The following is a 13,404-nucleotide window of genomic DNA, read 5'->3' on the forward strand; positions in this document are numbered from 1 at the left end:
TTATCTATTGTGAAAGAGACCCAGTAGATCATTTTAGGAGAAATATAAACACATTTTAGCTTCCTCTTTGTTCCTTTGAATCTCCATTTGTAACCACCTGGAGATTCTCCCCCTATTTCATATCTCCCCCATCCTCCCTTCCACCCCCAACATACACGGTCTGGTCATTGCAGGCCACTGGCTGAGGATCATGTACCAGGGTTCCTTGGACCCTGAATCCTGTTCGTGAAGGGTCGACCATGGCTGACCTAAGGAGTGGAAGACCTGACCTGGGGATCAGACTGGAGGACCTTCTGCACGACGGCTCACAGCACTGCCACTGAACTGCTGGGCTGGCCCTGCACTTTCAAAACGCAGTCCGGGGGATCTAGTCATGATGCTCCTGCAGTAAGAGGGCCCTTTAACGAAGAACCGAGAGCAGCGAGACATGAAACAAAAATGAATGGCAAACGAAACTTGCGAAGCCACTCCCCAGTTCTTGATGCAGTGTGTTACTTGTGGTGTCTGCCTTCTCCTACCAGACATGCAACAATGCAAGCAAAGCAACACTTGACGACAGCTCGGTACCTGAGTAGAGAGCAGCACTGAATGCGTATATACACATCCCCCAGCAACCCATGGTGACCCCAGCATTGTACTTTTGGTATTCTTCTGAAGCGTGGGGGGCTTTAGGATTTCCTTGGAACACCACCTCTCCCATGAAGTCGGTATAGAACAGCAGCATTCCCTCAAAGGACAGCCAACCTTGGGAAAAACAAGACAGTTCCGGGGCATTAGCAGCATATACTGACCATGTCTTCTCGGGCTAAGAAACTACTGGGCATTTCTTTTTTTTTGGCACAAGAAGAAAGCGCGTAACAAAATGAAGCAAAATACAAGTAGCAAAGCACAAAAGGAGGAGGATGGGCTTGGGTTGTAGATTACAAAAACTCCATGATGCACACGGCTCATGGATTCCACACTCCTAATTTGACTCCCCAATCCAATTTTTCAGTATTACAATGGTGGCTAACTGCAGTCACCATGCAACATTTCTTTACTGAAAATGAATAAGAAATGCAAAGAATATCTTTCCAATTAAGATTATATGACCCAGTCAGAGTTAGAAAACCTGTGCTATATGATTGGCCTATATAGCCAGATGTATCACAATGATGTCTCCCATTTTATGTCTGTAGAAAAGTACCTAGCACATCTGGCCAAAGTGGCCATTAGCCTTAAAAAAAAAAAAAGGGAAACCTCAGCTACTTGTGTCCTTCATGGTCTCTGATGACCCTGTTAAGATTTTCTAAGCTTGGGGCTTCCCTCTTGGTGGCAGACGTGCACATATACGCGTATCCTTACTACATGGGACCTGATGCCGTGAGCCTGCATTTGCAACCACCTGGCAATATTTTCCCTATTTTGTAACCCCTTCCAGCTCACCTTGTCAACTCATTGCAGTGACTGTCCTCAACTTGTCACCATGCACCGGGGTTCCTTCTGGGAGCCCTGCAATCACAGGCCCCACATCTGGCCATTGGGTGTTGCTATGGCTACTGTCCCCCCAAGGGCTGTGAATGTTGCCTTCATGACATCCCCAAACCACCTGGGATGTAGAAGCCCGGAAATGAAATCCAGGTCCTTCTGCATGGCAGTCCTCAGTATTGCCCTAGGGCCAATCCCAATATACAGATATTCTCAGCGGCATCTCTTTCTGTCTGATAGTTCTGCTGCTGTAGATCACGCTTTGGGGGTAATTAGCTATAGATCTCTTGTTTGGTCTTTACACTTAAGCTCACATTACATTATTAAAAATCATTTTATGGGCACTTCTTTAACCGAACGAAAATGGTTTGACAGAATCTGTCAACCTCATGAATGACTCAAGTCATTCTGACAACAGGATCAGGCTCTGCACGTCAACACCTTAATTTCATGAGTCACAATGGACTAAGTGACCAACTTGCTCTTAAAAGGACAATGTCAAAATCAAATTAGAAGGAAAAAAATATGAGTATCTTTTCCCTGGAGTTGGTACTGGATGGCTCAGTAAATTAGCACATTTTATAGCTTACCTCACCTGTCAAAATTTAGCTCAGGCCAATGATGATTAAAATAAAAGATTCATTACTAGCAGTCATTCAGTAGCCAATGAATTAATAGTCTCAGTCCACCAGCCCATTTAGTCTTGGCACCCTTGTAGGCAGCACCAGGCCAATGAACAAATCAACATGCAATAAAATTGCCCCTTTGAGCTGGTCCCGCCAGATCAATACTGAAACTCCAACAGGGCAACGTGGGGTATTCCTCACTGTTTATGCTGCACTTCAGCTGTCAATGTCTTCAATATAGCAACTTTCAGGGGTATAACAAAAATCCCCCAAAAATGTTAACTTTTACTTCCATGTATTTCAAGTGGACTAACATGGCAACCACGCTACTAACATTAAAATTAGAGAGGATGGACTAAAGATGACTTATTGTACTACCACTATAATAATTAAAGTCTCGCAGCAGATCACTTTATGGCTTGTTTTTCCTGCCCTGATTTACAAGGCTTAAAATTCGGCTGGAGCTGTCTGGAGCTAATCTCCAGAAAATAAATTTTAAACCGTGCCAGTGTCGGGAGTGAGCATTCCCAAACTTTGCACCACCTGCCGGGCCAGGTTTGCCGTACAGAGTCAGATGGAGGGCCCATCAAGCCCACTATCCTGTTTCCAACAGTCGCCAATCTGGGTCACACAAGTACCTGGCAGGATCCCAGATGATAGAGAGATTCCATGCTTCTTATGCCCGGGGATAAGCAGTGACTTTCCCCAAGTCTACCTGGTTTATAACTGTTTATGGATCTTTCCTCCAGGAACTTGTCCACAACATTTTTTTTTTTTAAACCCAGCTACACTAACTGCCTGTAGCTGGCGTTGAGCAGGGTTACCATATTGTGCTGAATGGGGGTGTGGGGTCAAAGACGTCCAGCTGTGCAGGGACCTCCTCCAATTCCCCAGAAGTGGTCATGACAGATGGAACCTCCAGGCCTCGTTGGTTTGCATGCAGTAATCCATACCACGTTGCCACCAACTTATTCCCTTCTAGAATGGGCTGGGGTTTGCTGGCAAGTTACAAATTCATGCTCAAGTGTAATTAGAGGGGAGGAAAAAAACAAAACAAAACAAATGTTGCCCAGTTAAAGAAGAGTCGATTGCGCAGGTTTACCTAGGAAATGATTGATGCAGAGATTACGTAGAGCCGTGGGCATGTGGCAGATGGTGGAACAGAGCAGTTTCACGGAAAGCGGCTGCTCAGACATCTCACCCGCTGCATGCAGCTCACTCTCATACTTCACACCATTCAGCAAAATATTAGCAACCTGCACCACAAGAACCCCAAATCAGCACAGAGAACAGAAACACCTGGAAATCAAACTATTTCAGGTCAAGCTCTACAGGAGATCACTGCTGCCACGTCACCGAGATCTAAAACTACAGGGCTGCGAGACTAAAAGCAGAATGCACCTGAACATTCCTACTTGCATCTAGTCCGGATGTGATTTCTCATTACCTTCGTTTTTCAGTTTTTATTTTATTTTTCTGTCCACTGCAGTCTATTCAAAACACAGCTGCACAGGGTGCCTTCCTCTAGTGCCGCAACAGCCAGTGACTATTTGCTTCCACATACAATTCAAGCTACACCTTCAGTTCCTTGTTACCTCTTCTCTCTCCTACATCCCCCTCCTCGTGACCGACATTCACTGATCTTATCGGCGCCCTTCTCCTTCCCTGCCAGCTCCAGAAGCCATGCTGTCCGCCCTATTGCACTCTGTGCTTGGAAGGGCTTTTTCCAAGTTGCACTGCCATGGTTCCTCTCTTGCCTCAGGCAAGTCTAGCCTAAAACCCCAGGCTCTTCCAGATGTTAGCCTTATCAATTTTCACTGTAATAAACAAACATATTTCCTACAACCTCTGATTTGCCTTGACTAGAGTGCAAGCTCCATATCTGTCCAGTGCTAGATTTCAGTGCTAGATTTCAGTCTGATACCAGCTGCGAAGCTCAAGAGAAATATTTTTTTTCAGTATTGCATGGACCACTAGACAAAGGCAATGCACAAGAGGTCCAGCATGGGTCTCTCTCTCCCAGCCCCCTAAATTCAATAATATATCTTACAAATATCTAGTGAACAGAATTAACCAGGACCCCACTGAGTCCTATTCAACCAAGCTGCTTGATATAGTCCTATTAAGTAGGCTTTGCTTTCATTCTGTACCCAGGGAAAATCCTTGTTGACTAGAGTCTACAACATCCATAATAATTCCGTATTGTGGCAGAATATATTTTTCGTACACATATGAACCCAGAGGCAAAACGCTATAGGTCTGATTCACTCCAGCTTTCCTTCCATTCAATGAGAAAAAAAAAAAAAAAAGCTTGCATGAATCAGTCCCTTTATATTTGGCAAAGCAGAAGATGTTTCTTTCCTGGTTCCCCTGGATATTACTAGGCCAGTGATGGCAAAACTATGAAAGGACTGTCCAAAGACATTCTCATGTTCTGCTGCATAGGAAAAATGAAGCGCCATTGCCACTGAAACCCAGCACCATAACATTTCCAGGCGTTTAGCACCTTATGTTACCTACATTCAAGACAGCTCCTTGCTAACAGAAGTTCAACAACAAGAAAAAAAAAAGTTTAGACTAGAGTTCAGGCTAGACTGGAATCTGAATTTTATCCTCCCAGTGGAAACTTAGCCCATCAGAATGAGGTTAATTCCATTAATAAAAAGGGTTGGAACATTAAGGGGGCAGTTTTTTTTGTTTTTTTTAAACAGCCCGCATAAGAATGTTGACAAGTACTTGCATGAGTTATTCCAATTTTCAATGCAAACTCATGCACATTGAACATTTTCCCCACCACAACTACCCCACACACAGTTACACCTGCTAGCTTGCATGCAGGAAAATTTAGAGAACATGTACATGAATACTTTCAAAAATTCTAAAGTATGCATGAAAGTCCAAACCCCACCCCCTGGGTAAACTTCCATGTACACAGGTCAGTAGGTTTATCCATATATCAGGGTGGGCGATTTTATGACACATTTCCTCAAAAGGGACTTCAGCTGGTAAAACAGTACACTACATGGAGAGATGGCCCCTTTTGAGATCTGTCTGGCTGACACGCACGTAATATTACATGCATACACCCTCCATGTGCGTAAGCTTTGGCGTAGGAAGATAATTTTAGACAGTTTGCTAGATATCTGGAAGTTCCGGAAGACTATGTACTGTGAATAGACAGCTATGGATCAGAACAGGCTCGAATGATTGAGTATGAATCAATATATTGCATGTGATTTGAGTGCAGGGATTGTACAAAGGCATGACATTATCGCCATTTGTTCCCTCATTCCTGAGACTTCCTGGCACCAATGTGCTGATAAAGAGCTGGGATGGCCCCAAGGAACATCAAAGACTAAGACATTTGGTATTTATCATCACCTGGGAAGATCAAATGCTAAAGACTAGTACCCATATCAATAATCTGATAATAAGTTAAACAGTTGGTGTCTTTTACAAAATGGGAGATCAAAAGACTGGTACTGAAATGCCTTTACAACATCTAACTTACAGAGGGATATATAAAAGCATAGCATTTGTTTATTTTAGTTGGATTGGATGAGCTGAGCGGAACACAGAGCAAGTCATTCTTTCAGATTCCCTGGGTCTGAGCCTTCCAGATTTCCTATGAACACTGGCTTATATAGAGGAGGGCGTATAAGGGAGGTGTTCTATCTTTATTTCTGTCTCCTATTTACCTGTATTAATTTATGTACAGTTTACTGTGATACTGTATTCAATGTTGATATTACTTTACTAAATTATATATGGATAATAAAATCAGCAAACTGTTTTGCTTTACCAGATTGTGTGTAGAGTGTTCTATGACACAATATAAAATATACCGCCCCCCCCCCCCCCCCACTTGGCCACTGCTCATATTTGGGGAGAAGTGTTCCGTGGGGGCAGAATCTATGCTGGGGTCTTAATTTATGTGCATACTTATTGGTTTCGAAAAGAAGGCATGTAAACTTCCCCCCCGTACAAAGTAGCAGGTATAACTTTGTGGGAGGCAGTTTTCGTGGGATAACTTTCAATGCAATCTTATATACATAAGGCTTGCTTTGAAAACTGGTATAACTTAAGGTGTATAACAGCCCCTAAAAGTATGCAGGCTGTTATAAAAGTACCCCTTAGAAGACAATAGATCCCTGATGTAGGTTAATAATGTATATAATAATTGATACCCAAAATGGAAACTAACATACCAAAACAATTAACAATGAATTTTAGTGACCATCATATTTGGGCAGTATGTGTTCATGAATACACATCATTGAATGTGCATCGCACATCTTATCTTTGCCACATAAAAAATGACCGATGATTATACTATCAATTTTTAGTGATGCAATATTTAAAAGGTGATTATGTCATCTCTTATGATGTATATTCTTATTCACAAAGTAATTATAATAATTGATAAACAAATTATCTCTACCTCTTTCATTTTAAAATGCCATGAAAACTATCAATGATATCTGTTATATTGCTTTGTGTCCTTTCCCAACTGAAATGACAAAATCTAATGAAATCGTTTGTTTAATTTTAGTACATGCTAAAGAATTTCAGCATGTGCTATTCAAATAATTTAGTAAAATATGCACATGGTAAAAATATAGTGTGCATTAAAATAAAATAAATGATACATCATATGACAAAACCAAAATAATATTAGCATCATAAAACAAACAAAACAATTTTTTCCATGCCCATCCTTATATTTTAATTGCTAGGTCATGTCTCTTATTTGATCAGATATCATCTGAGTCTGACTTCTCTATTTCAGAAAGACTAATTTCCCTGTTTTTTTTTCTCTGTTTTACCTGTTGACTGAAAGTCACATTTCTTCTTCTGCTATTGTCTGCACAGTTTCCTGCCACCACATCTGGAATAGCTAAAGTCTGCGGTCTCTTCAGGATGCCGGAAGATCGAGATCTTGAAGCATCTAAGGAGCCTACCCTTAAACCATCATCGGTCCCAGAGTGCTCCCCAGCCCCCAGGACTCCGTTCTCATGGGAGTAGAAGGTGTCAGGTACTCTAGGCAGGCTGACGGCTTGCCTTGGCAAGCTACTGGAGAGAGCCATAAAACTCTCATGCCCTCCTGTAAAACAGTCTATGAGCACACTGTCAATGTTTGAAGTCCCAAATGAAGATGCAAACTCATTAATCCCCGTTAAAGAGTTATCCCGGCTTATAAAACTGCCGTACTTTGGTGTAAGTGGGCTGAGGGGGGAAATCGGACTTGTGAAGCTTGTGTATAATTGAGTTGAATTTTGAATGCTGAGGTTCTGATGTTCACTTTCTTCAAAGAAGACTGGTGGGGAAGGGGGAAGAGGAAGACTTGGGCTCTTCATTGCTTTCTTCTTGCTGAAAGATGGCAGAGGTCTTTCTGGAATGCTAATCAGAGTCAAGATCGTGGTTACGGTTAATGTGATAGACGTGAAGATGTAGATGACGCGCAGCTGCCCTCCTAGAGTTCTCCCAAAACTAGTTCCATTCCAGTTTATTCCTCCAACAACATAGCCAAAGCCACCTCCAAGACCTGCGGACAACAAAGCTCATTTTACTTTACAAGATTAAGAAAAACACAACAGTTAGGATTAAATTGCAGCAGAACCCCTAAGTTGGAATTCAACAGGAAATTTGGATATTCTCTTGGTCTCAACAAAAAATAAGATGCATTCTAAAAATAACTTGATTAATACACTGCAAAGTTTTGTTTTGGTACTTAATTTTCTGCCAAACCTTCTGCAACAAATCTCTGCTATTTTTTTAAGGGACCAGAAGGCAGATGGGTGCAATGAGGCCCAAAAAAAGTCATAGAAGTTATAAGTATACATGTATAGGTAGCACTTCCATTCAAGTTGAATAAAGTTAATGCAAAAGATAAATCCATAAACCCTGCCCATCTCTGGCACATTCCTATAGGAAACAGCACAATCAGCATGTACAACCTCTTCAGAATATTAAAAAGGTTCAATTCTGCTTGAATCTGTACGGCAGTGTTTAAGATACCATTACAGCTAGGAGCTTCTCAGTGATAGACAATTTAAGAAGGAAAAACTTCCCTATAGCATAAAAAAAAAGAGGAGAACTTCCTGAATATGTAGTAGGTTATTGCTCATGATGAATTATAGAACAGAATATATTGCTGTGGATCCAAGTCAAGTCGTAGGGGTGAGGCCTGGTCGGTGCCATTTTGGAAAATGGTGCTGACCGGGCCCAAGGCTTGAGGGTGCTCCAGGCCATAATCCTGAACACTAATGAAGATTTTAAGTTAATAGGGTTTGGGGGCCACTAATGTTTATTTTTGAAGAATTGGGGGGTGGGGAGTAGGTATGAGGGGTGCCACTACTGGCTTATATACATGGAAAGGGAGGCTATGAGTCAGTAAGGAGAGAGTGTTGCCTGGGGGGGGGGGGGGGGGGGGGGGCAACATCACCTGGCATATTTCATCTATTTATTAACTTTTTAATTTTGCTGGGCTGCCATTTTAAGGCGGCCCAGAGTAGAACTGGGGTCTAGTAAAGACTCCCAGTGATTTTTTTACTTCTCATTGGGAGCTCCGTTGGGGCACAGGACTCTAATTCTGATGCAGGAGCATAAGGACCCACATTGGACTCTCGGTGCTCCTGCAGTCAAATAATGTAGGTGCAGATAAAATAACGGCTGAAACGGCACTTGTTAGGCCCCAATGCATGTCATTGGTGACATCACAAATTAACAAAATGTCCATCTCCATATTAGCAAGACTACATATTGAATTGTTATATAAAATCATTAAACAAACACATAACTGACTATTGCCTATTACATCCCACAGCTGTATTCAGTCATAGCTGACAGCAGTTCTACATGGAACAATTTTTGCTAACTTATTTCTGATTTTTAAGCTCCCTTCTCAATGCAATCAGATACTCATAGTCCTACATTTCAGTAAGAAAATCAGGACTAAACCTACCAGAATACATTGGAATGGGAGTGGAAAACTGAAGAATTGGGTTAAAAGGGTCCCAGGCTATGAATTGGAAGCATTTAGGCATCTTAACGTAATTGTCAAGTATTTGCTACGCAGTGTCTACACTTGCGGTCCTAAATGAAAAGACAGACACTTTAATTAAAAAAGAGTTGTCCCTGCTGAAATCTCCTGAAAGAACACATCCAAAACCAAAAACATATAAAGACTAACATGGAAGCAACTGGCCAAGACCGGCAGTTCCCAAACCTGTCCTCCAAGACCCTACAGGCAGTGGGGTTTTCAGGAGATCCATAATTGATATACATGAAAAGTTGTGCACTCCGTGGAGACAGGAAACAGAAATCTCTCTCATGCATATTCATTGTGGAAGCCAGACTGGGACTAGGTTGAGAACGACTCCATCATGAGATCACATGGTAGCTGTTGTACAAAATATACAGCATGCACTGGCTCCTACAGCTGTGTACTAAAAAAAAATTAGGGAAATATAGTCATTTTAAACAAAATGCAAAAAACATGATGAATGAGGCCATTTTTGATTCATTCCAAATCTAACAAACAGAATAGACTGCACCTCTAAACTGAATGAAACATTTTTGACAATTTGTGCACACAGTTCATAGTTGAGCACAGTTTGGTAGGTGTGCACCCAACTAACCAACTGCATGCACCTCTTGCCGAAAATGAATGAACCAAAAGAAAAAGGAAGAAGGACAAGAAAACCCCCCCACCAAACAATGTTGTTTTGCCTGCACATCCCTAGTAGAAATGCAGAGAAGAGAGGCTGTACCTGCTAGCAGAGCATGGATATTAAGTCCCCTGTCTTGGTCTTCTGGGCTACACACATCCATCATGTAGGCATGACTGGGGTTATCAGCTGAATCCGCACTGAAGTCCATTAGGACAACCCCACAGATTGTGAGAATAATCCCCCACTTATGGTTACTCACTGTGTCAGCCAGGGATAGTCCAATGTCCCTGCCATTGAGTAAAAGTGATAGCCCAAGTAATGCTCCTGAAAACAAGAGAGGTCAAATCAAAGAGAAAATCACCAGTAAGTAAGGCTTTTCAGGTTACCAGTTTAACTTGTCACTCTGTGCGAAACAACATACAACGGCCTAATTAGCCGTGTTCAGTGCTGAAAATACCTGGCAAGCAAGGATTTATCTCATATACAAATCTGACAATCACAGATCATGGTAACATTCCTTAACGCTCTTAGAAACGTCACAAATACAAACATTGTCCCAATAGTATTATTGCAGCTCAGCTCTTGAAATGTTCCCCTGTTTAGTTAGTGAATGGAAAAAAAAAAAACAAAAAACAAACAATTTAAAAATCAACCATTCAAAGTACAACTTTTTAAAATCTTTGGCACACTTGGTTATGCTTTACAGTGGCTTTGAGAAGTGCTACACAATCTCTCTTATTGTACAAAGAACATCATTTCCCGGAGCTCTGTTCGCCTTCACTAAAACTGCATGGAATGACTTTCCCCGTGGAAAACGGACATCATTCACCGGGCTTAAAAAACTAGACAGGGGCTCACAGTTTGCACATAGGTCCATCTTAGAGGACAATTAATTATCATGGTTAAAAGAGGCTTAGCAGAATTAAATCTGATGGCTCTGCTGCCTGAGGGCGGGAGAGGGATGGACAACGCTACACATGCTCCATTTCTGATTCAGTTCCCCTATGCCTCTGCTACTTGCCACTGTCGGAGACGGGGGGCTGGCTAGATGGACCCTTGGTCTGACCCAGCATGGCAGTACTTATCTTAAATAACCAGGATGCTATCTGGGGAAAGTCTTCACAACCGGCAGTTTTAAAACCCGTACAAACAGTGCTGGTCTTCCCAGGACTGTGGGAACCATGAAGTTGGATCGTTCAGGTGTCATGAGAAGGTTAAAGAAGACCACTCAGTAATAATGCTGGGCAGGACCAACGGAAGGCTATTAGGTGCCCTGGCCGAAACTCCAGTCTTGGGCTCTCCCCCTGTCAACTGGTGGCAGCTCTGGCACAACATCCCCCTCTCACTCTTCGCCCCCATCCAGCACCTCTCTTCTCTTCTTCTTCTCCCCCCACCATCTATCTCCACCCCCCTTCACTTCCTGCTCAGCCAAACTCCTTGCCCCCTTTTTGCGGTGCCCAGTATCCTCTCCCTCCACACGCCCAGAATGCTTTCTTTCTGTCTCCATCTCACCTTCATCTGCCCGGCATCTTCCTTCTCCACCTGGCCAGCATCCACAATCCCCTTCTCCCCACAGCTTCCTCTCTGCTCCCACTCCTGCATCTACTTAGCATCCATTCCCTTTGCTCTTCTGCCTTAAAAGTGGCTAGGCAGTACCAGGAGGCTTTCAGGATTTTTGCCACCCTAGGTGACCACTTAATTTGCCAAATCGAAGAACTTCTCCTGATGCTGGTTGCAAAGGGTTGACCTAAAAAAATTGCTTGTTTGCCTTCCACTATTGTTGTGCTTTTGGGTTCCCAATTCTGGCTGTGCTAAAATCAAAATCCAGGAAACCAACAAGTCTCTGGGTGAATATATATTGGTTGAAGGATCTAATCATATTGATCATTGGGAGAGTCTTCACTTAGCGCATTATGAACTATGGTAAGAACTTTGTGTTGTATATGGTGTTCTAATGGTTACCCACTGTAACAAGTTGAGAACAGGAATGATATAACCATATTTAGAGGTGCCTGTCAATATTCTAGCCGCTAGATTCTGAATTATTTGCAACACGTTTATGCTATACTGAGGGAGTCCCAAAGAATTGCAGTAATCCAGACTTGGCATTATTAATGTTTGTAAATTGTTTGAAAATCAGGAGGATCTAAATGTGGTTTTAATCTATGGATATAGCTTCCAGAGGGATCTTTGTATTAATGATGTAATGTGCACTTTGAATGAAAGATCTGATAGCAAAGTGTCTGCAGGATACCTTACTTGACAGAGAATCAAAATATCAGGACCCTGAAAGAAATATTTTGATGGAAAAACCTTTTCTGCATTTTTACATAAATCTTGATTTTTTACCAAGATTCAGTGAAATAGATTGTAGTTTGCAGATATATGCTATCAAAAACATACAGAAAACTTGTGATGTCAAGCAGTGGCATGAGAGAGCATTTTTTAGAAAGCATAAGAAGTGCCATGCTGAGTTAGACCAAAGGTCCATCTAGTCCAGCATCCTGTATCAGACAGAGGTCTGTCCCAAAAAGTAGATCCAATTTCTTGTTGCTTGCTATCAGCAATAACTAGTGGGTTTCCCAGAGTCACCTGGTCAGTAACTATGTATGGACTTTTCCCCCAGTAACTTGTGAAAACCCCTATGCTTTGCTAGTTGGCTTGACTACGTCCTCCAGCAACAAATGCCATAGCTTGATTGGGCATTGAGCAAAAAGTATGCCCTGGTCTTAGCGTTATTTGAAATAACTGTTCCACCCCACTGATGATTTTATAAAAAAACTCTTAGCATATTTCGTCTCAATCTTCTCTTCCTTAAAAAGGGAGCTATTCAATCCCCTTTACCACTTTTGTTGCCCTTCTCTGTACCTTTTCTAGTCCTGTGCTTTCCTTCTGAGATGGGGGGGGCGACCAGAACTGCGCGCGATACGATACTCAAGGTGCAGTCTCGCCACACGTCTAAACAGAGGCATTAGGATGCTCTGCGTTTTAGTCTCCATTCCTTAACGAATAATTCCTAGCATTCTGTTTGCTTTTTTTGACCGCTGCTGCGCACTCTCCAAAATTAAACACTACAATGATTTAGTTTTAAAGACTTTCAATTCCTCCTGTTCCAAAACACATGAAAAAAAAATTTAAGCGGCGACATTAAGAACAATTAGCCATGATTAAACGAATTTCAAGTGAATCTTAACCAAACGTAGCCGTAGTTAACTAAATGATCTACTAAGTTGTCTGTCAGATGCAGAATGGTTTTTTTTTACCTTTCTTTGGGATACTGTGTAGAGATATTGGAGGGTCGAAAAGGATTTCTAGTCTTCTTTCAGTTTAATCGATTGTATAACCTTTTTTGCTGCATGTTGTAGAAGCACTCTAATAGTCCCGCACAGAAAATGCGCTTGCCTCAGCAGTGCTGGTTTCCCAAGCCAATAAATTCAGGAAATAGGATTAAGAGCATTCACAGCAGCTCAGGCTGTCAGGATATGCAGTTAATGGTTGTAGACTTAAATATTGTACTTTTAGTATTAAGGGTTTATTCAGAGATATTCAACAGATAATTTATCATGTGAAACCCCCCTCCATACACCAAACAAGATTTTGGGCTTATCACCAGGTAACAGTTGTTCAGAAATATCCAA

At 42.0% G+C, this 13,404-nt stretch overlaps 1 protein-coding gene across 3 annotated transcripts in view; it reads right to left on the reverse strand.

Moving 5' to 3' along the window:
• The window catches only part of SLC45A1 (solute carrier family 45 member 1), a 38,161-nt gene that overhangs the window by 7,675 nt on the left and 17,082 nt on the right, over positions 1–13,404 (reverse strand). For all 3 annotated transcript variants that reach the window (XM_029578734.1, XM_029578736.1, XM_029578737.1), the window contains exons 4-7: positions 9,866–10,090; positions 6,920–7,638; positions 3,196–3,349; positions 568–744 (exon numbers count right to left, since the gene is read on the reverse strand). In XM_029578734.1, coding sequence (XP_029434594.1) covers positions 568–744; positions 3,196–3,349; positions 6,920–7,638; positions 9,866–10,090 — 1,275 coding nt within the window. The remainder of the gene's footprint in view (positions 1–567; positions 745–3,195; positions 3,350–6,919; positions 7,639–9,865; positions 10,091–13,404) is intronic.

This window comes from Rhinatrema bivittatum, chromosome 15 (genome assembly GCF_901001135.1).
Source record: "Rhinatrema bivittatum chromosome 15, aRhiBiv1.1, whole genome shotgun sequence".
In the NCBI taxonomy this organism is placed as follows: domain Eukaryota; kingdom Metazoa; phylum Chordata; class Amphibia; order Gymnophiona; family Rhinatrematidae; genus Rhinatrema; species Rhinatrema bivittatum.